The sequence below is a fragment of the Schistocerca americana genome, chromosome 2 (genome assembly GCF_021461395.2).
Source record: "Schistocerca americana isolate TAMUIC-IGC-003095 chromosome 2, iqSchAmer2.1, whole genome shotgun sequence".
Lineage (NCBI taxonomy): Eukaryota > Metazoa > Arthropoda > Insecta > Orthoptera > Acrididae > Schistocerca > Schistocerca americana.
This window is the reverse complement of record NC_060120.1, coordinates 174,646,330-174,670,933: the sequence shown is the minus strand read 5'-3', so window position 1 is coordinate 174,670,933 and position 24,604 is coordinate 174,646,330. Positions and strand designations below refer to the sequence as shown.

The 24,604-nt window shown below is 42.9% G+C and overlaps 1 protein-coding gene across 1 annotated transcript in view; it reads right to left on the bottom strand.

Moving 5' to 3' along the window:
• Positions 1-24,604, bottom strand: part of LOC124593853 (voltage-dependent T-type calcium channel subunit alpha-1H-like) — a 452,274-nt gene that overhangs the window by 118,590 nt on the left and 309,080 nt on the right. The window contains exons 14-16 of the mRNA XM_047132201.1: positions 21,517-21,718; positions 11,074-11,172; positions 9,788-9,972 (exon numbers count right to left, since the gene is read on the bottom strand). Of these exons, the coding sequence (XP_046988157.1) occupies positions 9,788-9,972; positions 11,074-11,172; positions 21,517-21,718 (486 nt within the window). The remainder of the gene's footprint in view (positions 1-9,787; positions 9,973-11,073; positions 11,173-21,516; positions 21,719-24,604) is intronic.

The window sequence follows — 24,604 nt, the reverse complement described above, 5'->3', positions numbered from 1 at the left end:
TTTCAGCTGAGTCCTTGTGAAATGAAACAGATGTCTGAAGCACAGCTAAAAACACTGCAAGTCACACATTTCAACAGAAGTACAAATGTTTACATCCTCAGCTTGCAGTTTTTCCATTGCTTTGCCAAACTGTTGCAGTATACAACATCACACTGATCTCAAGAAACCCTACTTAACTTTCTAAGAAGGCCTTCAGCTTCACATCTAACTCTATCACAATCATTTTCTGAAATTGTTTTTAATGAAATAATACAGCTTTCCAATCTGAATTCAAACTCTTACTAGTAGCCTCACATGCACACCACCATGTTGTAGTCAGTGACTTCACTGTCATACAGAATCAAAAACTGTTTCCAGGATATTCCACCTACTTGTAGAATCTGCAAAGAAGTTGTATAAACCTTGAATTAACACAAAAAATCATATTGCAGCTGTGCAGTTCGTGAGCCAACTACATTAAGCGAGTGAGCTGAACATGGAATGAAGAAAACCTGAGAGTTTCAGTCCCTGAGTCTTGCAAGCCTGAATGTGTACAAGACATTTTGGCTGCGTTATCGCGTGACTAACCTCTGCAGTTGTCGAATTTCAGTAAAGGATTCTAAAGAACTCAAAATTTATTCAGAAATCTTCTCTCCAGTGTGACCTGCATTTTTGGTTCAAATGGTTCAAATGGCTCTGAGCACTATGGGACTTAACATCTGAGGTCATCAGTCCCCTAGACTTAGAACTACTGAAACCTAACTAACCTAAGGACAGAACACACATCCATGCCCGAGGCAGGATTCTAAACTGCGACCGTAGCAGCAGCGTGGTTCCGGACTGAAGCCTTTAGAACCGCTCGGTCACAAAGGTCGGCTGCATTTTTGGTAAAACATACGAATCTTTCAACTTTAGAGCCCATCTTCATTTACATATGGTATCTAATTATTATACTTAGCCAGTTATGGGATATATCCGGAGTAGAATCTACTATGACTGATAAATATTTAGAAGCAATAACCTCATTACATATTTTTTGGGTCACTGATCTCTCCATGTTGTTGTGGTCTTCAGTCCAGAGACTGGTGTGATGCAGCTCTCCATGCTAGTCTATCCTGTGCAAGCTTCTCCATCTCCGAGTAACTACTGCAACCTACATCCTTCTGAATCTGCTTAGTGTATTCATCTCTTGGTCTCCCTATACGACTTTTACTCCTCACGCTTCGCTCAAGTCAAAATTGGTGATCCCTTGATGCCTCAGAACGTGTCCTATAAATCGATCCCTTCTTGTAGTCAGGTTGTGCCAAATTACTCTTCTCCTCTATTCTGTGCAGTACCTCCTCATTAGTTATGTGATCTACCCATCTAATCTGCAGCTTTCTTCTGTAGCACCACATTTCGAAAACTTCTACTCTCTTGTTGCCCAAAACATTTATCATCCATGTTTCGCTTCCATACATGGCTACACTCCATACAAATACTTTCAGAAAAGATTTCCTGACACTTAAATCTGTGGTTGATGTTAACAAATTTCTCTTCTTCAGAAACGCACTCCTTGCCATTTCCAATCTACATTTTATATCCTCTTTACTTCGATCATCATTAGTTTTATTTTCTCCCCAGATAGCAAAATTCATCTACTACTTTAAGTGTCTCACTTCCTAATCTAATTCCCTCAGCATCATCTGACGTAATACGACTACATTCCATTATCCTCGTTTTGCTGTTGTTGATGCTCGCCTTACATCCTCCTTTCAAGACACTGTCCATTCCGTTCAACTGCTCTTCCAGGTCCTTTGCTGTCTCTGACAATGTCATCGGCAAACCTCAAAGTTTTTATTTATTCCCCTTGGATTTTAATTCCTACTCCAAATTGTTCTTTTGTTTCCTTTACTGCTAGTGCAACATACGGATTGAATAATATTGGGGATAGGCTACAACCCTGTTTCACTCCCTTTGCAATTACTGCTTCCCTTTCGCATCCCTCGACTCTTATAATTGCCATCTGGTTTCTGTACACATTGTGAATAGCCTTTCGCTCCCAATATTTTTACCCCTGTCACCTTCATAATTTGAAAGAGAGTATTCCAGACAACATTATCAGAAGGTTTAAGACGTATTAAATCTTCATAAGTTGCTGGTGACAAGTATGAAGTAAATCCGATTCCATGGTTACCAAACCTTACTATTTGGTCACCCATAAAAGACTCACACACCGCAATTAATTCGAGACCCATGAGGAAATTATCATTTTTCACAGAGCCAAAGACCTCTTCGTCTCCACGAAGTGCAAGACTTCTGGAGACTAGCTTCTTAACTATAGAAACAAGTCTTTTTCAGTACATTTCTCCAGTGTGCAACTTAGTATTCATGCTGGGTGAGCAACCGTTTGTCTACTCTATTCATCTCGTTTCCTCTGTTTTTCAATTTTAATAAGCACCCCCCCCTTCCCCCCCCATATGGACCTTGCCGTTGGTGGGAAGGCTTGTGTGCCTCAGCGATACAGATGGCCGTACCGTAGGTGCAACCACAGCGGAGGGGTATCTGTTGAGAGGCCAGACAAACGTTTGGTTCCTGAAGAGAGGCAGCAGCCGATTGACTGATCTTGAAACACTAACCAAAACGGCCTTGCTGTGCTGATACTGCGAACGGCTGAAAGCAAGGGGTAACTACAGCCGTAATGATTCCCGTAAACATGCAGCTTTACTGTATGGTTAAGTGATGATGGCGTCCTCTTGGGTAAAATATTCCGGAGGTAAAATAGTCCCCCATTCGGATCTCTGGGCGGGGACTACTCAGTAGGACGTTGTTATCAGGAGAAAGAAAACTGGCATTCTACAGGTCAGATCCCTTAATTGGGCAGGTAGATTCGAACCTTTAAAAAGGGAAATGGATAGGTTAAAGTTAGATATAGTGGGAATTAGTGAAGTTCGGTGTCAGGAGGAACAAGACTTCTGGTCAGGTGAATACAGGGTTATAAATACAAAATCAAATAGGGGTAATGCTGGATTAGGTTTAATAATGAATAAAAAGTAGGAATGCGGGTAAGCTACTACGAACAGCATAGTGAATGCATTCTTGTGGCCAAGATAGATACGAAGCCCACGCCTACTACAGTAGTACAAGTTTATATGCCAACTAGCTCCGCACGTGACGAAGAGATTAATGAAATGTATGATGCGATAAAAGAAATTATTCAGATAGTGAAGGGAGAGAAAAATTTAATAGTCATGGGTGACTAAAAGGTATCAGATAGATTATATAATGGTAAGACAGAGATTTAGGAACCAGGTTTTAAATTGTAAGACATTTCCAGGGGCAGATGTGGACTCTGACCACAATCTATTGGTTATGACCTGTAGATTAAAACTGAAGAAACTGCAAAAAGGTGGGAATTTAAGGAGATGGGACCTGGATAAACTGAAAGAACCAGAGGTTGTACAGAGTTTCAGGGAGAGCATAAGGGAAGAATTGACAGGAATGGGGGAAAGAAATACAGTAGAAGAAGAATGGGTAGCTTTGAGGGATGAAGTAGTGAAGGCAGCAGAGGATCAAGTAGGTAAAAAGACGAGGGCTAGTAGAAATCCTTGGGTAACAGAAGAAATATTGAATTTAATTGATGAAAGGAGAAAATATAAAAATGCAGTAAATGAAGCAGGCAAAAAGGAATACAAACGTCTCAAAAATGAGATCGACAGGAAGTGCAAAATGGCTAAGCAGGGATGGCTAGAGGACAAATGTAAGGATGTAGAGGCTTACCTCACTAGGGGTAAGATAGATACTGCCTACAGGAAAATTAAAGAGACCTTTGGAGATAAGAGAACGACTTGTATGAATATCAAGAGCTCAGATGGAAACCCAGTTCTAAGCAAAGTAGGGAAAGCAGAAAGATGGAAGGAGTGTATAGAGGGTCTATACAAGGGCGATGTACTTGAGGACAGTATTATGGAAATGGAAGAGGATGTAGATGAAGATGAAATGGGAGATACGATACTGCGTGAAGAGTTTGACAGAACACTGAAAGACCTGAGTCGAAACAAGGCCCCCGGAGTAGACAACATTCCATTAGAACTACTGATGGCCTTGGGAGAGCCAGTCCTGACAAAACTCTACCATCTGGTGAGCAAGATGTATGAAACAGGCGAAATACTCTCAGACTTCAAGAAGAATATAATAATTCCAATCCCAAAGAAAGCAGGTGTTGACAGATGTGAAAATTACCGAACTATCAGTTTAATAAGTCACAGCTGCAAAATACTAACACGAATTCTTTACAGACGAATGGAAAAACTAGTAGAAGCCAACCTCGGGGAAGATCAGTTTGGATTCCGTAGAAACACTGGAACACATGAGGCAATACTGACCTTACGACTTATCTTAGAAGAAAAATTAAGGAAAGGCAAACCTACGTTTCTAGCATTTGTAGACTTAGAGAAAGCTTTTGACAATGTTGACTGGAATACTCTCTTTCAAATTCTAAAGGTGGCAGGGGTAAAATACAGGGAGCGAAAGGCTATTTACAATTTGTACAGAAACCAGATGGCAGTTATAAGAGTCGAGGGACATGAAAGGAAAGCAGTGGTTGGGAAGGGAGTAAGACAGGGTTGTAGCCTCTCCCCGATGTTGTTCAATCTGTATATTGAGCAAGCAGTAAAGGAAACAAAAGAAAAATTCGGAGTAGGTATTAAAATCCATGGAGAAGAAATAAAAACTTTGAGGTTCGCCGATGACATTGTAATTCTGTCAGAGACAGCAAAGGACTTGGAAGAGCAGTTGAATGGAATGGACAGTGTCTTGAAAGGAGGATATAAGATGAACATCAACAAAAGCAAAACGAGGATAATGGAATGTAGTCGAATTAAGTCGGGTGATGCTGAGGGAATTAGGTTAGGAAATGAGACACTTAAAGTAGTAAAGGAGTTTTGCTATTTGGGGAGTAAAATAACTGATGATGGTCGAAGTAGAGAGGATATAAAATGTAGACTGGCAATGGCAAGGAAAGCGTTTCTGAAGAAGAGAAATTTGTTAACATCGAGTATAGATTTAAGTGTCAGGAAGTCGTTTCTGAAAGTATTTTATGGAGTGTAGCCATGTATGCAAGTGAAACATGGACGATAAATAGTTTGGACAAGAAGAGAATAGAAGCTTTCGAAATGTGGTGCTACAGAAGAATGTTGAAGATTAGATGGGTAGATCACATAACTAATGAGGAAGTATTGAATAGGATTGGGGAGAAGAGAAGTTTGTGGCACAACTTGACCAGAAGACGGGATCGGTTGGTAGGACATGTTCTGAGACATCGAGGGATCACCAATTTAGTATTGGAGGGCAGCGTGGAGGGTAAAAATCGTAGAGGGAGACCAAGAGATGAATGCACTAAGCAGATTCAGAAGGATGTATGGTGCAGTAGGTACTGGGAGATGAAGAAGCTTGCACAGGATAGAGTAGCATGGAGAGCTGCATCAAACCAGTCTCAGGACTGAAGACCACAACAACAATGGGTGACTGGAATTCGATAATAGGAAAAGGGAGAGAAGGAAACATAGTAGGTGAATATGGAATGGGGGTAAGGCATGAAAGAGGAAGCTGTCTGGTAGAATTTTGCACAGAGCATAACTTAATCATAGCTAACACTTGGTTGAAGAATCATGAAAGAAGGTTGTATACATGGAAGAAGCATGGAATTACTGGAAGGTTTCAGATAGATTATATAATGATAATACAGAGATTTAGGAACCAGATTTGAAATTTTAAGACATTGCCAGGGGCAGATGTGTACTTTGACCACAATCTATTGGTTATGAACTTTTGACTAAAACTGAAGAAACTGCAAAAAGGTGTTTGCAACCATTGGATAAGTCCTTCATGTCCACTCTCAAGTTTCACTATAGTGAGAATGTTAGGCAATCAATGCTCCATAATGATAAACCACTTGGTCCTTATGAGGTAGGTGAACTGTTTGGAAAAGCATACCTAAGGTGCCAGAGTGGTCAAATAGCTGTGAATGGGTTTGAAGTTTGTGGGGGACTTTCCCGTGAAATCGAAGTGTTTTGACAGATGTCGACTTTGGGCCCTCAAACATGGAAGAGTTGGATGTTAACACCTTCCAGACACATAAAGGAAAGAAGCGTTCTAAAACAAAACCAAGTTTACTGCCTAAAGAAAACCAGCCTGATAACACAGAAGGCTCGCCCAGAATACATGCCAGGCCCCTACTGGTCCACACAAGGCTCACACCAGCGACCAGGGCCACCACATAGACCTACCAGAAGCTGGCCCTAGCAGTGCGTCGCACTTTTCAATAGGAAACATTAAGATATCACCCAAGGACATTTTGCCAGTTCCAAAAAATGAGAAAAAAAACAAAGAAAGTATCTAAGCCAGGAAAGGCAGCTGTAATTACAGCATTACCTTACAAAATAGGCTATATTTGGAAGAAGCTCAAAAAAGCATGAAGAAAAGGAAGCTGATAAAAAAAGGAAAATAAAGGAGTAAAAAGAAGTGGACAAAAAAAAGGAAAATTGAAAGTGATACTATAAAAGAGAATACGAAGAACGTGAAATGTGGGAAAGGTGTTGAGAAAAGAAAGAAACAAGGAATAAAAAGCAAAACGCCATCAGTGATGCGAAAATTGATCATCAATCTCCAATCATCATGCTAGAGCTCAGAGGAGGGATCGATAGACTCTGAGAAGTCAGTTCCAGAGCCGCGTATTGGTGCTGAAAGGCCTTGAGATGAAGATGCTACCTGCCTTTTATATGAGGGGTTATATTCCAAAGACACTAAAGGAGAGCTATGGATTCAGTGCCTAATGTGCGAGACGTGGGCGCACAACGAGTGTGCTGACTGCAAAACAGAACATTATATTTGTGATTTCTGCCGACCCTTAATGAACAGCTTGTGATAAACATATCTTAGTATAAAGGGTTTGCTATTTTCTTATTACTCCACAAAAATTTACAGGAAATAATATTGACTTTTTTGTTTTTATAGGGTAGCCAATATTACTAGCACATTTCCATTTTTTCACAATATGTCATTTTGATTTAAACTAAAAAATATGTGATTGACTTTTTTATAACATAATAAAGATTATTTTTTGAGGTTTTCATCAAATTTCAGTAACAATTTTGGAATTTATGGCTTAAAAATAAAGTGGTAGCCCATAATACTACCTTCGCCTTTGCATAGTAAGCTGGCAGTGCGTTAATCAGCGTTGTTACGGATTTCACACATTATAAAAACAGTATTTTTTGGTGTGTCTTTCATTATTTGTTTGTCTGTAATTGAAGGTTTCTAATTGTAAGTGAACGAATTGATGATGCATAGCAATAGATGGATATAGTTTTGACGAGTACTTTAACATGACGTTATTGAAAATTGCACTTCAGTGTTCAAAAGGTGAAATTACTACATAGATCCTACCTAATGATATAACAATTAAGCAACCTGAATCAGCTCTAGTGTCGTGTGAAAGATAAACTACATTAGTTCTTGGAATCATCTGAATATTGAGCTGTAACGTTTTATAGTCTACCATCCCCTGTCACATCTCTGACAGACTGCCTGTCGCTGATCCGTTCGTAGGTCAAGAGTCTGTATCCGCATAACCAGAGTTGGTTATGCGGGAAGCAGTTATAAACCAGTAAACCGCCGATTCTTTAAAGAATCGAAATCGCATGTATAAAACAGATTCAAACGTTTGATTACTTTACAAATGAGTTGATGTGTTAAATACTTGACTTTAAGTATGTAAGCGATGAAGAAGTGTAAGAAAGGTTTCAATTATGTTTAAAGTTTGTTGGAAGTCGACAAAGTGCTCACATTATGAAACACTGGGTAAATGCAGCCTGAGTAATTTACTCTTCATTTTGAGCAAAGGCTAGTTTTTCACGTATCTCAAAGTTTATGATGTTATATCTCCTGAAGTGCACGTTGTGAATGATATAATTTTTCACGTACATACAGTGAAATAAGTAGATACTGACTACAAAGTGTGTTGCGAATAGAGTTACCATAAAAAATAGTAAAGAAGTAATAAATCGAAAACGTCATGCCTCATGCGGCAGTTTTACTGCATAAACAGTTGCGGGCTTTCCAATAACTACGCACCCTCCGACTCAGATTTGAAATATTAAAAGTTTTGGCTGGCTTCGTTGTCTAGGGGCTGAGATACGTAGTTGCCGCATTACAGGCCAAATACTACTGAGTCTACAGTATACGATAAGAATATACACATGAATCGAATGGTCGAAGGTTTCTATCACTCGGCAATTGCGAATTACGAATGTAACATATAAATTTATAAATGAAAGATTGCAATTAAATAAAATTTGCAGGTACTATCTTAACGACTTTAAATGAAAATTGTGATAGTAGAAGTACTTTTGAGAATGCGGTATATTTCTGCAAAACACTTATTGGTGTCGATGGTCCAGCAATGAAATAAAATATAAGTTGAATAACAGGGAAACAATAGATTCCTACTGCACGTAATTAGTTATGAACAACAACGTAGCTCGCGAGATATTCACTTCTGAACGCGTACTGCGACTTCACTGCAGTAGCCACGGAAATCACACAAGAGCACAGGTCGGCACTCCGAAATATTTCTATCCTCTGCGATCACGCGCAAAATGCTCCACTGTCCAAGTCTTTCTTTCTATCTCTCCCGGCGCACAGCGTCACCAAGGAATTCCCAGCCACGTACTCGATTGACCACGTGCTCCGGCCGTTGTGAGGCACCACGCGCTTGCTAACTAGCTGCGCCTTGCCAAACGGCCCGAGCGGTGGCCGCCAAACTCTGAACTTAAGAATCTTTTCAGTGCGCCACAACTCGCCCGTTACCTCACACAGTGAACATGTTATAAGCGGTAAGCTTTTTTCGATTCATAATTTCGTAGGAGGTGCTTGAGAAAAGTAATTTGGGAAAGTATTGGAACCGTGTGTGAAGTGCTTTTATTCTCAAACAGTTGACGAAAATAATGTGGGTAATTTGAGCGCCGTGGGCTTCGCTGCCTCGAGACACAGTGATGGCTGTATCGAAGAATGTCTGAAGGGACTTTGTGACAAAGAGGAGCGCAATATCCTTCTGAGGGAAGGCTAGAAATTACGCAAGTAGTTTTATTTACTCGAAGGGAGGATTCACTCAGTCGGAACGTGGGAAATACGGAAGCGTCCGATCCCACCCGTCTGCTTTGACCCATGACGTCACAAATTTGGCGGAAACAAAAACAAACACACACACTTTCCACAAGAAGCCTAATGACACTAACGGGACAAGCGCGGGAAATGGGGTGTTTTGGGTGGGGGGCGAACTAAATATAAACAAATTTAGACGCCTTGCGTAGCTACAACGTGTAAGTGAAGACAGCCATGCATGAATACCGACCCACCTCCCCAGGGGTCGTAACCCCTGCAACCCATAGAAGATAAAGATGCTTCAGTAGCTGATTAGTGTTTTTTGTCTTTTTAAAAAAAAAAATCTCACGGGATAGAACGAACAGATCAAAGATAAATATAATAAACTAAAACAGAAATTCGAGGAAACAGATAATTAAAATAAGTAATAAGTGTTTTTAAATTAAAAAAAAAAATCTCACGAGATAGAACGAACAGATCAGAAGAGTAAATAAAATAAGATAAAACGGAACTGGAGACAGCCACACTCAAACCAAACTCCGCGCCGTCATGACGTCACACACAACACCCTTACGTCACGGGTCAAAGCCGACGCGTTGGATCGGACGCTTCTGTCGACCCGGAACGTGTTACGGGTGGGCTAGCAGCGCCTGCGCATTCACGTTACCTGTTGCGCGGAGGGAACATGTAGAGCGAATAGTCGTCGCGCTCTTTCAGGCAGCCGCGGGGCTCGAAGAACATGAAGATTTTCTTGATGGCCTCCGGCGGTGTGGGCGTCGCGCCTTCGGCGGAGCCCGAGCTGAGCGAGCCGTGGGGCGACGTCCGACTGCCGCCCCCGCCGCCGTTTCCGCCCCCGCTTCCGGCCCCGGCTCCGCCGCTGTCGTCCGGCACGGCCGCAGCTCCGACGCGCGGCAGTGGCGAGCCCTCAGCCATCCCTGCAACACGAATGGTGATCGTATCTGTGTACACTGTTGAGTACGCAGGTGGTCAAGCAGTATTGGCTGAATCGGAGGGAAAACAACAATGTAGGATGGACAGTGTCGCAAAAGTGGCAGGTCCACCCTCTTCTTCTTCCTGCCTTCATTACTTCGTAAAATCAAGATCTAAATATGTTTTACCAAACCAATTCACCAAGTCACAGATTGTTTCGTTTTGATTGTTTGCACCTTTAACACAACAGGATTATTCAAACTTCCGCGTTTGCACGTTGCACTTCATAGTGATAGAGCAATGGCTGGCTTTAAGAACCTATTGGTCAGCCTGCCTTTTATTTCATTCAGTCGGCGTTTTCACTCGAATGAGACAGTCGAATGAAACAACCGGCAATGTCAGCTATATGAATTTCACTCAGTCTCCGGGTTTCAGTGACTAGAGTTGCATACTTTTCAGCCTTTTCGGTTGTGTATGAACCATGACTAGGGTTGTCAACTTTTTTTGCAGACAAATGATGTATCTTATTTCAAGTGGAGGCGAATAAAAAGTATATTTTTAAAAATGAATTATTTCCAAAATTTGTGTGTTTATTTATTTAAATGCGAATTTTTCACACTTCTGGCATTAAATATGGATTTTTAGTTGGTTTTAAAACATTAATTATTGAGATAAATTAAAGATCTTTTTATAAATAGGTTATCAATTACTTGTAATTTAAAGTTGTTGAAGCTTTGTATCCCTCTTCCCGCTGGTTTGTACTCTCTGCCGATAATTCTGTTTTGGTAAATGCTGAAATGGCGTGAAAAGAAAACATAATTTTATAAAAATTGTTTGTTGACTTAATCGCTTGCTTTTCGAGCATGTACTGTAGCTTATCAGAAGAAATTTATTTTTTATTTTTGAGGGGAATATTTATCGTCAATCGTTAATTTTGTTTGAATTTCTTTAATTAATACTGTCTCACAGTATTCTGGGTGCTTGACTATTTTTATTTAGGTTTCCGTGTACTTAACGATCTACGTGTATAATGTCGGATGGTGACGTACCCCTGGCGACGAGGGCGTTGACGCACTTGGGCTGCGGCAGCTCGTCGTCGGCCCTGCAGGAGACGAGCGACGCCTGCGGGGACAGCGGCTTGTGGCACGACGCCCCACCAGCTGCCGACGCCACCGCCGCAGCCGCAGCCGCCGCCGACGTCGCCGACCCAGGCGACGACACCAGCGAGCCGTGCCTCGACACTCCAGCCGGCGTCGACACCTGCGGTCCGGTACGAGCACACGATTTTCATTATGTCCTGACATGGTCAGGGTGCAGACAAGCGATCTGTGAAAATGTTAAGCTTTAAAAGAATCCTAACACATTAGAAAAATGGATGTATGTACACTACTGGTCATTAAGATTGCTACACTAAGAAGAAATGCAGATGATAAACGGGTATTCATTGGACAAATATATTATACTAGAACTGACATGTGATTACATTTTCACGCAATTTGGGTCCATAGATTCTGAGAAATCAGTACCCAGAACAACCACCACTGGCCTTAATAACGGCCTTGATACTCCTGGGCATTGAGTCAAACAGAGCTTGGATGGCGTGTACAGGTGCAGCTGCCCATGCAGCTTCAACACGATACCACAGCTCATCAAGAGTAGTGACTGGAATATTGTGACGAGTCAGTTACTCGGCCAACATTGACCAGACATTTTCAGTTGGTGAGAGATCTGGAGAATGTGCTGGCCAGGGCAGCAGTGGAACATTTTCTGTATCCACAAAGGCCCGTACAGGACCTGTAACATGCGGTCGTGCATTATCCTGCTGAAATGTAGGGTTTCCCAGGGATCGAATGAAGGGTAGACCCACGGGTCGTAACACATCTGAAATTTAACGTCCACTGTTCAAAGTGCCGTCAATGCGACCAAGAGGTGACCGAGGCGTGTAACCACTGGCACCCCATACCATCATCCCGGGTGATACGCCAGTATGGCGATGACGAATACACGCTTCCAATGTACGTTCACCGCCATGTCCCCAAACACAGATACGACCATCATGATTCTGTAAACAGAACCTGGATTCATCCGAAAAAATGACATTTTGCCATTCGTGCACCCAGGTTCGTCGTTGAGTACACCATCACAGGCACTCCTGTCTGGAGCCATGGTCTCCGAGCTGATAGACCATGTTGCTGCAAACGTCGGCGAACTGTTCGTGCAGATGGTTGTTGTCTTGCAAACGTCCCCATCTGTTGACTCAGGGTTTGAGACGTGGCTGCACGATCCGTTACAGCCATGGGGATAAGATGCCTGCCATCTCCACTGTTAGTGATACGAGGCCGTTGGGATCCAGCACGGCGTTCCGTATTACCCTCCTGAACCCACCGATTCCACATTCTGCTAACAGTCATTGTATCTCGACCAACGCGAGCAGCAATGTCGCGATACGATAAACCGCAGTCGCGATAGGCTACAATCCGACCTTTATCAAAAACGGAAATGTGATGGTACGCATTTCTTCTCCTTACACGAGGCACCATAACAACGTTTCACCAGGCAACGCCGTTCAACTGCTGTTTGTGTATGTGAAGACGGTTGGAAATTTTCCTCATGTCAGCACGTTGTAGGTGTCGCCACGGGCGCCAACCTTGTGTGAATGCTCTGAAAAGCTAATCATTTGCATATCACAGCATCTTTTTCCTCTCGGTTAAATTTCGCGTCTGTAGCACGTCATCTTCGTGGTGTAGCAATTTTAATGGCCAGTAGTGTATGTATGTACGTATGTATGTATGTTCCACATCTCATCCTAAACCACTGGACCGATTTCAACCGAACTTGGTACACATATACTTTACTGTCTGGACATTATCGCTGTTGGTTAAGAATCACCACCTATCAAAGGGGTGGGGATAGGGAAAGCAATGTAGCTCACGACCTGAGAATACCCGTACCTCAGTTGTCCAATAGTTGAGAGTGAGAGCACTTAGAGACTTACAACAAACTTTACACATAATGTGAAACTTTTAAAGAACTCTTTCTCGCTGAGAAGTCCTACAAGATGATGAAAGGAAAAATAGTTTATTGTGTACTATGTTTTGGTTGTTCATGCACTAAAACTACCACAAAAAGGATTAAGTTTTAATTTATTACTCCTTTGTACTAACTGTATTCGTGACACATTTTTCAGACAATGTTTGATCTTATATTGAAATTAGCATACGGTTGCTGAATAACAGCCATGTTCATAACTGTACTATTCACGAATGTCATAGAACGAACCAGCAAAATTTTATCATTGTACGACACATAGTTCACGAGATATGGCGTCAAAAAACGCTGACATTCATGAAAAACCACCGCGTCAAACTAGACGTTTATATTTATTACTTCGTTGTTACTTACTCTATTCGCAACACTTTTCGCAGACAGTATCCATGTATGTCGCTGAATGTACCTACAAAATATGTCGTATTACTACACACAGTTCAAACGCCATAAGCACTGCGATGCTTGGAAAACTGCCGCATCATGCATGTCGTTTTAATTTATTACTTCGTTACTACTAACTGTACTCAACACATTTCACAGACGGAAGCCACATATACCACTGGATGTGCGTAAAATGATATCATTCTACAGTACATAGTTCAGGAGATATTGTGTCATAAACATTAAACTGCGTGAGACTGAAACTGCAGAGCGAAATTCAATTGAGACACGGGTGAAACATGTGTACATATATGTGAAATATATCTGACATATGCGCACGCGGGCAAAGCCACGGGTAAAAAGCTCACCCTACACCTCTGGAACGATTGCAACCAAATTTGGTGCACATATTAGTTACGATCTGGAAAGAAGTACTGTGGGAGTAAGAACCACCGGGCTCCTATTGGGGTTAGTGTGATGACGTAGAGAAGAAAGGAGGAGGAGGAGATGGCCGGACAACGGAGGGGAAGGAGGCTATGCACACAGACAGGGGGAGGGGGGATGGACAGAGAGAGGGGGCAATGGACAAAATGGTTCAAATGGCTCTGAGCACTATGGGACTCAACTGCTGAGGTCATTAGTCCCCTAGAACTTAGAACTAGTTAAACCTAACTAACCTAAGGACATCACAAACATCCATGCCCGAGGCAGGATTCGAACCTGCGACCGTAGCGGTCTTGCGGTTCCAGACTGCAGCGCCTTTAACCGCACGGCCACTTCGGCCGGCGGCAATGGACAGAGAGAGGGGAGAGGTGAAGATGAACGGACAGAGGAGGAGGAAGGGCTGGACAGAGTCAGCGGGAGGATGAGATAGGCAGAGAGAGGGGGGAGAAGGAGATGAACAGAGGGAGGAAGGAAGAGGAAATAGACAGAGAAAGGGGCAGAGATGGACAAAGAGTGGAGTGAAAAGGGCAGAGGGAGGGGAGATGAGGAGATGGAGAGAGAGGGGGTGATGGATGAGATGGGGGACAGAGAGAGAGAGGGAAGATGAACTAATAGAAGATGCAAGTGAATACATACTTGGGCAACCCCGGGTTCTCAGCTAGCTTTTATATAACATCCTTTAACAATCCAGATTCCAATATTTTAACAATCATTGATTACTACTTTCGGGTGAGCAATCAGCCATATTCAGATCTGAATTATTACGGAAAATTGCACGTAAAGGAGAAACAGTGTAAAGGACGCTGACAAATTTACCGAGAGGTAAATGAAGGCAAATACATACCAACTAATAAAATGAGTGTGATGTCTAATCTTAAGATTGGACTCAGACACAGTGTCACCAATATAACACTTGCTTGTTGTGCGTGAAAGAGGCCACAGTTTGTGTTACAAACATGTATTCTTTATTTAAGTGTGTTTACGACAGTGGCACCTATAGGCATGTAGTTGGGGTGAGGCCGAGCGCGTAATATCAGTCGGTCCGCTCGCTGCTCCGAATTGGGCACACATCACATCACTATTGTTGCCTGATAACTACGTCACGGCTGCACCTTTTTTTACGGCTCCGTATTGGGTATATGACCCATGTTGCTACTGAGGTGCTACAATGTTGCTGAACAATGTATATGACTTTTTTTAATTTATTGGCTTTCGGGACATGTCCATACAACCATCCCAGTAGTGGCAAGTCAGTTATGACGGTACTAACGTGAGACAACCCAACACCTAGTCCCCGAGAAAAAAAAAATCTCCGGCCTGCCCAGGAATCGAACCCGAGCCGTGTAGGACGTCCTTACGCGTTTGAAGAAGGAAAGTTTATCTTCATAAACTTACACTCGTGTAGTGGTGCATTATGTCACGTTTTATATTACTCGGATTATTTACATTTTCTGAGTATTGTTCACATACAGTTTCATCGATTTGTAACATGCAAAACTTTTCCTGTGGTCACTTTTGTGCACAAGCATCCATGTTTGTGATAAGACACTACACTCTTTTTATTACTTGTATGTATTTGCCTTCATTTACTTCCTGTTCAATTCATTAGCGTCCTTTACACTGTTTCCCCTTTACGTGCAGTTTTCTTTACTGTTCAGATCTGAAGACGGCTGATTGCTCAGAAAACTAATAATCAATGCTTGTTAAAATATTGCGATCTAAACTATTAAAGAATTTCATACAAAAGTTCTTTAACGTTTAACGCGTCTCTTACTTAGGTGCCGAGATGCATGTGACTCAGTAACACAGCTACGCTTATTATGGACAGTACGATCGTATGGGGTATGAAGCGAATTTTGCCACTGATTTCGTGTCAAGAAGGACGCAGCATGCTATGTCTGATGTATGCACAGATATAGAAGTAACTTCGTGAGTCCGTCGGAGCCCTTGCTACAAGACTCATCCGACCAAATGACGTTCTTCTTCTAGTGCTCGATAATCCAGGTTTCAAAGACTTCGGCACCTTGCTTTCCTGTTGTGGGCATTTGCACCACTGGTGAGTTGTTATGGGATTCCAGCTCGCCCTGCAATTTCATGCTCATGGAGTTTATTTTATACTTCGCCTAACATGACGCTGTGTACACTTTTATGTAAGTGATATTCCATTAGGCATTCGTTGGTGTTGATATTTATATCAGTTAACACATTCGTAACAGCTTAAACCATTAATGTTACTTATGTACTATTTTATTTGGCATATTGGAACTTGATGATGGTCAGACGACTGAAACTGGTGCAGAACTATAGACCTATATCTCTAACGTCTATTAGTTGTAGAATTTTGGGACACGTATTATGTTCGAGTATAATGACTTTTCTGAAGACTAGAAATCTACTTCGTAGGAATCAGCATGGGTTTCGAAAAAGACGATCGTGTGAAACCCAGCTCGCGCTATTCGTCCACGAGACTCGACGGCCATAGACACGGGTTCCCAGGTAGATGCCGTGTTTGTTGACTTCCGCAAGGCGTTCGATACAGTTCCCCACAGTCGTTTAATGAACAAAGTAAGAGCATATGGACTATCAGACCAATTGTGTGATTGGATTGAAGAGTTCCTAGATAACAGAACGCAGCATGTCATTCTCAATGGAGAGAAGTCTTCCGAAGTAAGAGTGATTTCAGGTGTGCCGCAAGGGAGTGTCGTAGGACCGTTGCTATTCACAATATACATAAATGACCTTGTGGATGATATCGGAAGTTCACTGAGGCTTTTTGCGGATGATGCTGTGGTATATCGAGAGGTTGTAACAATGGAAAATTGTACTGAAATGCAGGAGGATCTGCAGCGAATTGACGCATGGTGCAGGGAATGGCAATTGAATCTCAATGTAGACAAGTGTAATGTGCTGCGAATACATAGAAAGAAAGATCCCTTGTCATTTAGCTACAATATAGCAGGTCAGCAACTGGAAGCAGTTAATTCCATAAATTATCTGGGAGTACGCATTAGGAGTGATTTAAAATGGAATGATCATATAAAGTTGATCGTCGGTAAAGCAGATGCCAGACTGAGATTCATTGGAAGAATCCTAAGGAAATGCAATCCGAAAACAAAGGAAGTAGGTTACAGTACGCTTGTTCGCCCACTGATTGAGTACTGCTCAGCAGTGTGGGATCCGTACCAGATAGGATTGATAGAAGAGATAGAGAAGATCCAACGGAGAGCAGCGCGCTTCGTTACAGGATCATTTAGTAATCGCGAAAGCGTTACGGAGATGATAGATAAACTCCAGTGGAAGACTCAGCAGGAGAGACGCTCAGTATCTCGGAACGGGCTTTTGTTGAAGTTTCGAGAACATACCTTCACCGAGGAGTCAATCAGTATATTGCTCCCTCCTACGTATATCTCGCGAAGAGACCAAGAGGATAAAATCAGAGAGATTAGAGCCCACACAGAGGCATACCGACAATCCTTCTTTCCACAAACAATACGAGACTGGAATAGAAGGGAGAACCGATAGAGGTACTCAAGGTACCCTCCGCCACACACCGTCAGGTGGCTTGCGGAGTATGGATGTAGATGTAGATATAAATAAAGTATTTTACGAGCAGCTCAGGGCGGTACTATGACGTTTTTCAAATATATAAGAGCTGTGGCGTACAGCATTCTGAAGATAAAGACTACGTTGAACACAACTGCCCCATTAACCCTGTTGTGGGAATCTAGGTAAGTTGCGAGGAATGTTGCTGTGGACTCTACAATACATGGATGACTGGATCGGTCCTGGAAGTATGCACGGGTAGCCGAGTAGTTAAGGCAACCGCTCACGATAAGCGGGAAATGCGGGTTCGAGCCCCGATCCGGCACGAATTTCTTAGCATAAATATCCAATAAAGAATCGAACTCCCACAGATAAAACAACTTCAGACCTCTGATTACTTTACAAATGAGTTAATGCGTTAAAGATTTCACTTTAACCATGTAAGCGAGAAGCAGCTTAGGAAAGATTTGAAATTATACATAAAAGTTTGTTGGAAGTTGCTAAATACTATAGTTATCTACATTTACATCTACATACATACTACGCAAGCCGCCGTACGGTGGTTTCCTGTTCCAGTCTGAAATGGAGCGAGAGAAAAGCGAGCCCTAATTTTTCGTACCTTATCTTCGTGATCCTTAAGCGTAATATTTGTTGGCGGCATTAGAATCATGCTGCAGTCAGCTTCAAATGCCGGTTCTCTAAATGTTGTCAATAGTTTTCCTCGGAAAGACCATCACTTTCCCTCCAGGGATTCCCATTTGAGTTTTCGAAGCGTCTCCGTCATACTCGCCTGTTGTTCGAACCTACCGGCAACAAACCTAGCAGCCCGCCTCTGAATTGCTTCGATGTCTTCTTTTAATCCGACCTCATATGGATCCTAAACACTCGAGCAGTACTGAAGAACACGCCGCACTAGCGTCCTATATGCGGTATCCTTTACAGATGAACCACACTTTCCCAAAATTCCCCCAATAAACCGTGGTCGACCATTCGTCTTCTCTACCACAACCCTGACATGCTCGTTCCATTTCATATTCCTTTGCAACGTTATCCCACAGACATGTGAACGAGACGACTGCATCAAGCAGGACACTACTAATACTGTATCCGAACATTACGGTTCTTTATCCCTACTTAGCTGCATTAACTTACATTTTTCTAGAATGAGATTTTCACTCTGTAGCGGAATGTGCGCTGATATGAAACTTCCTGACAGATTAAAACTGTGTGCCGGACCGAGACTAGAACTTGGGACCTTTGCCTTTCGCGGGCAAGTGCTCTACCAACTGAGCTAACCAAGCACCACTCACGACCCGTCCTCACAGCTTCAATTTGGAAGGTAGGAGACGAGGTACTGGCAGAATTGAAGCTGTGAGGACGGGTCGTGAGTCGTGCTTGGGTAGCTCAGTTGGTAGAGAACTTGCCCGCGAAAGGCAAAGGTCCCAAGTTCGAGTCTCGGTCCGGCACACAGTTTTCATCCGTCAGGAAGTTACATTTTTCTACATTGGTGCTAGTTGCCATTAATTCTACCAAATATAAATTTTGTCTAAGTTGTCTTGTATCCTTCTACATTCACTGAACTTCGACATGGACACACACAACACTGTGTGAATATAAACTGAGTAATTTATGCTCCATTTTAAGCAAAGGATAGTTTTTCAAGCATCTCAATGTTTATGACGTCGTGTCTCCTGAAATACGAGCCTCACTTTGATATAATTTTGGAGGTACATTGCATGATGTATGTAGCTACTGTCTACAAAATGTGTAGCGAATCGAGTTAGCAGTTAAGAAGTAACAAATTTAAACGTCATGCTTGCTGGTGAAAATGTGTAAGCGATGAACTTTTTTTCGTTTTGTCATTTTACGAGCGATGTCAGCAAGGAAACGTCCGTAAAGGTTTCAAATTATGTATAAGGTTTGTTGGAAGCCGCTAAGTGCTCTCATTCTAAAATACTGAATGAATGAAGTCTGTGTATTTGTGCGCCGTCAGTTACGCTGCCTCTAGACAAACACACTGTAATGCTTGCCTTACTGTGTTAAAATTTTAACATAAGATATGCCTCTTAATGAATAGATTATGACAGCATTTTAGATTTTTAAATTTAGTGGTACGAGGGCTGATAAAAAAGACTGAAACTGATTTTTTCCTGTTGCTTCCGTGCTAGTTTCCTACTTGTACCGTGAATTTTGAAAAAAGCGAGTTTGCATGTATAATGTTCGTAGTTAGCAGTACTCTTGCGTGGGTGGGTTGGAAGTAAGCTCTATTTTGCAGATGTTCTTTACATTTCGCATACCAAACAGTGAAGTGATTTAAGAGGAGCAGTACGGCGCAATAAAATTCTGTGTTCGTTTAAGCCGTGCCGCCACTGAAACTTATGAAAAGCTACAGCAAGCGTACGATGAAGATGCACTACCTCAGTGCTATCTTGTTTAGGTGGTTCAAGGAATTCAAAGAACGGCGACCTCTTTGTGTTAAGCAATGGGTTTCGGCTTCTGCTGTGACTGAAGTCAGCATTAACGCAGCTGCTGTGATTGTCCATGAGGATTAGCTGATAACACTGCGCAACATCAGTCAACTGTTGAGAATTTCATATGACAGTGTCTTAAGGATCATGCCGATCATGCGTGATCACCAAGTGAGGTGGCTCAGTGGTTAGCACACAGGACTCGCATTCGGGAGGGAGACGGTTCAAACCCGCATCCGGCCATCCTCGTTTAGTTTTTCCGTGATTTCCCTAAATCACTTCAGGCAAATGGCTGGATGATTCCTTTGAAAGGGCACGGCCGATTTCCTTTCCCATTCTTCCCTAATCCGATGTGACCGATGTCCCCCAAATCAACCACCCAACCATCCACGATCATCTCATATGACCCGTTTTTGTGTCCGTTGAGTGCCACGTCTGTTGACTCCCGAACGAAAGCGTGTGCGAATAAAGACAAGCCGAGAGGGGCTGCGTCTCTTTGGTGATGGATCGTATGCGTTTCTGAAATCGATTATTACCGGTGGTGAAATATGGCGACATCATTATGATCCTGGAGAAAAACGAACCAGAATAGCGCGAAATCGCCAGATTCTCCAGCACCAAAAAAGGCGAAAGTTTTTCTGTATGCAGTGAGAGTGATCGTCATCACATTTTATCACTATTATGCAAAGATTTACCAGAATGCAGTTCCCTCTCGCATTACCGTTAGATTTGCATGGTACATGTCAATATTGGCTAGACTGAGGACACGTATTGCAAGGAAAGAACTAGAACTTTCACTGAGTGGCGTCTTCATCATGACAATGCACGGCCTCATGTCGCAAATCAAGTCATGCAGTTTCTGGCTCAATCCAACATTACCCGTGTACCGCATCCGCCCTTGTAACCACGATCTTGCACCATGTGATTTTTTTTTAATTCCCATAACTAAAGGCAGAGCTTCGGGAAACCTTCAGCTTGAGAACTCTGAGTCAGTGCTTAAGAAATGTGAGGCGATTTTCAAGGACCTGACAAAGAATGGTCGGCCTCTTTTGTTTGTGGACTGGCAGAGGCGCTATAAGAAGTGCATTCAAGTAGGAGTGGAGTACTTTGAAAAATATCATGTTAACACTGAAATGCAGAACAAACATCAGTGAAAAAAATCGGTCTCAGTCTTTGTTGATCAGCCCTCGTAATTGGGCGTAATACTGACAATCGAAATTTTGTTGCCTTAACACTGCTACTGGTTCCGTGTTAGGGGATAACGTTTTAGTAATATAAGTATGACAAGAGGGATGTAAGAAGGGTGTAAATAAAAACAAATTATACTATTTATCGAAGATAACTTCGACATCACGACGTATCGATACTCTTCTATTGATGCCGATCGTGAGTAAAGTATCGATACTGTATCTCCGGCAGCGGGAAGAAGGAGGCGCGACCCCGCAGAGAGCCCTGCGGGCTGAGCTGCGGCTCTTTTTTTCTTTTTTTTTTGTTATCAAAGGTGGATTCAATATGGTATCGATACTTTCCTTTCCATACGGCTAATGAGCAGGGTATCGATACCCTGCTTTCGATACTGTACCTGCGGCAGCGGGCAGTAGGAGGCGTGTCCCCGCAGCGAGCCCTGCGGGCTGAGCTGGCGGCTCGCGCCGTTGCCGCCCCCGCCGCCGCCCCCGCCGCCCCCGCTACCCGTGTCGTTGCGGATGCTGCCCACCAGCCCGCCGTTGCAGTGAGCGTGTGCGTGCTCCCCGCACTGGCTGCAGCTCCGATGGCTCGTCCTGTCACTGCGGCAAAAAAATACATCACGACTGCTGTTACGACAGCCTGCGAACAGAGTAGCGAGGCGCAAAAAAGCAAGCGAGGCCAGCTGACTCCAGTACGTAGAATTCACATTACTGTCAGATCAGCAGAAGCATGGAGTTCCCCATCAGATATCAGGCAACGTAGTTACACGACACTCTTCATTATGCTAAAGCTCTACTAGTTGTTTTCGCCAATGCTGCAAACGTTATCACTATTACACCTATTACAAATTGGGAAACATGAAACGTTTGAAATAAAGCACGCTCCCGATTATCCGGCTAGTTCGGTGGTTTTTCAAAAAATCGAAGCCTGAAGCCTTTTCTTGTAATTAGAACCAATAGTTTCGTTTAGAATACGTTATTATGCATGTAGCTCGTGCACACCGAGACAGTGAAATGCGTTGATCTGTTATTAAACTATTTATGACAAAATTTGTGTGAGCATGCCAGTAATTTGACCCACCAGAAAATAGGAGCATCGTCAGGACGGAAAATGGAGGTGAATGAAAGACAGAAACAAAGAAAAGTTGGACGATTGTTTCCCGAAAGTAACTGAAAGCTAGGGTACGAAATACAGTGCATTTAAAGCGCAATTTTGTTCATAAGTTGTTAGTTTCCGGTGAGAAATGTGCAAGTCATCAGTGACACGCAGCATGTATTGCAGATACAGTAATTATAGCAGTTTCCAATGATATGTATTTTGGATTATTAGTATTTATTACTTCTCGGTGCAGTCTTGGTTCCGAATTAGCTTATCGTAATAATAATAATGATAATAATAATAAATGATGGAGGTTCCGAAAAATACTAGAGGAAGAAAAAAAGTATATAGACTTGGAGTCTCTGCAGCCTTTTCTTGTAATTAGAACCAATACTTTCGTTTAGAATGCGTTATTATGCCTGAAGCTCATGTTTTATCGTGCACATCGAGGCAGCTCAAAAATGTTCAAATGTGTGTGGAATCTTATGGGACTTAACTGCTAAGGTCATCAGTCCCTAAGCTTACACACTACTTAACCTAAATTATCCTAAGGACAAATACACACACCCTTGCCCTAGGGAGGACTCGAACCTCCGCCAGGATCAGCAGCACAGTCCATGACTGCAGCGACCGAGGCAGTGAAATATTAAAATATTTATGACAAAATTTGTTTGAGCATGCCAGCATTTTGACCCTCCAGCAAATAGGAGCATCGTCAGGACGGAAAATGTAAGTGAATGAGAGAAACAGAGAAAAGTTGTACGATTATTTCCCGAAAGTAACTGAAAGCGAGGGTACGAAATACAGTGTATTTAAAGCGCAATTTTGTAAATATGTTATTAGTTTCCGGCGAGAAATGTGCAAGTCATCAGTGACACGCCTCATGTATTGCAGATACAGTAATTATAGCAGTTTCCAATGATATGTATTTTAGATTATTAGTATTTCTTACTTCTCAGTGCAGTCTTGGTTACGAATTAGCTTATTGTAATAATAATAATGATAATAATAATAATAATAAATGATGGAGGTTCCGAAAAATACTAGAGGAAGAAAAAAAAGGCTTGTTGTGAACTAATATAATTTTTGACGGTTACTAAATGTGATGTATGCGACATAGTATTGTAAATGATTTCTGCAGGGATGTGCTCAAAATGAATGACTCCGAATTTTTTATATGAAAACTCTTAAAGCTTTTTAAATGGAACAAACTTTAGTAACATTCTACATCATTATTCTTCATGTATACATATTTATTTCTCTGCGTACTAACCGTAGTGACTAACACATTTCTCCCAGCGAAGGGTCAGATTGTTGCTACAGTCACTGCAGAATGTTCGACTTCGTTGGCAGAGCCACAACCTCACCTCTGCTTCCACCGCTACATCGCTATCAAAGTGAAGGCTTCTAAGGTGTTCTTTAAGTTTTGGAGACAGATGAAAATCGGATGGGTCCACGTGGGAACTGTATGGAGTATGATCGATGACTGTGAATCCAAAGCGTCGGATTGTTACAGATGTCATAGCGCTCGTACGTAATGTTGCATTGTCATGGCGAAGGTGAGGGTTCTCCATGTGTGGACGAACTCTTCGAATTCGAAACTTGATTAGCGCACGCTGTTTCTCACGCACCGATATACACTCCTGGAAATGGAAAAAAGAACACATTGACACCGGTGTGTCAGACCCACCATACTTGCTCCGGACACTGCGAGAGGGCTGTACAAGCAATGATCACACGCACGGCACAGCGGACACACCAGGAACCGCGGTGTTGGCCGTCGAATGGCGCTAGCTGCGCAGCATTTGTGCACCGCCGCCGTCAGTGTCAGCCAGTTTGCCGTGGCATACGGAGCTCCATCGCAGTCTTTAACACTGGTAGCATGCCGCGACAGCGTGGACGTGAACCGTATGTGCAGTTGACGGACTTTGAGCGAGGGCGTATAGTGGGCATGCGGGAGGCCGGGTGGACGTACCGCCGAATTGCTCAACACGTGGGGCGTGAGGTCTCCACAGTACATCGATGTTGTCCCAGTGGTCGGCGGAAGGTGCACGTGCCCGTCGACCTGGGACCGGACCGCAGCGACGCACGGATGCACGCCAAGACCGTAGGATCCTACGCAGTGCCGTAGGGGACCGCACCGCCACTTCCCAGCAAATTAGGGACACTGTTGCTCCTGGGGTATCGGCGAGGACCATTCACAACCGTCTCCATGAAGCTGGGCTACGGTCCCGCACACCGTTAGGCCGACTTCCGCTCACGCCCCAACATCGTGCAGCCCGCCTCCAGTGGTGTCGTGACAGGCGTGAATGGAGGGACGAATGGAGACGTGTCGTCTTCAGCGATGAGAGTCGCTTCTGCGTTGGTGCCAATGATGGTCGTGTGCG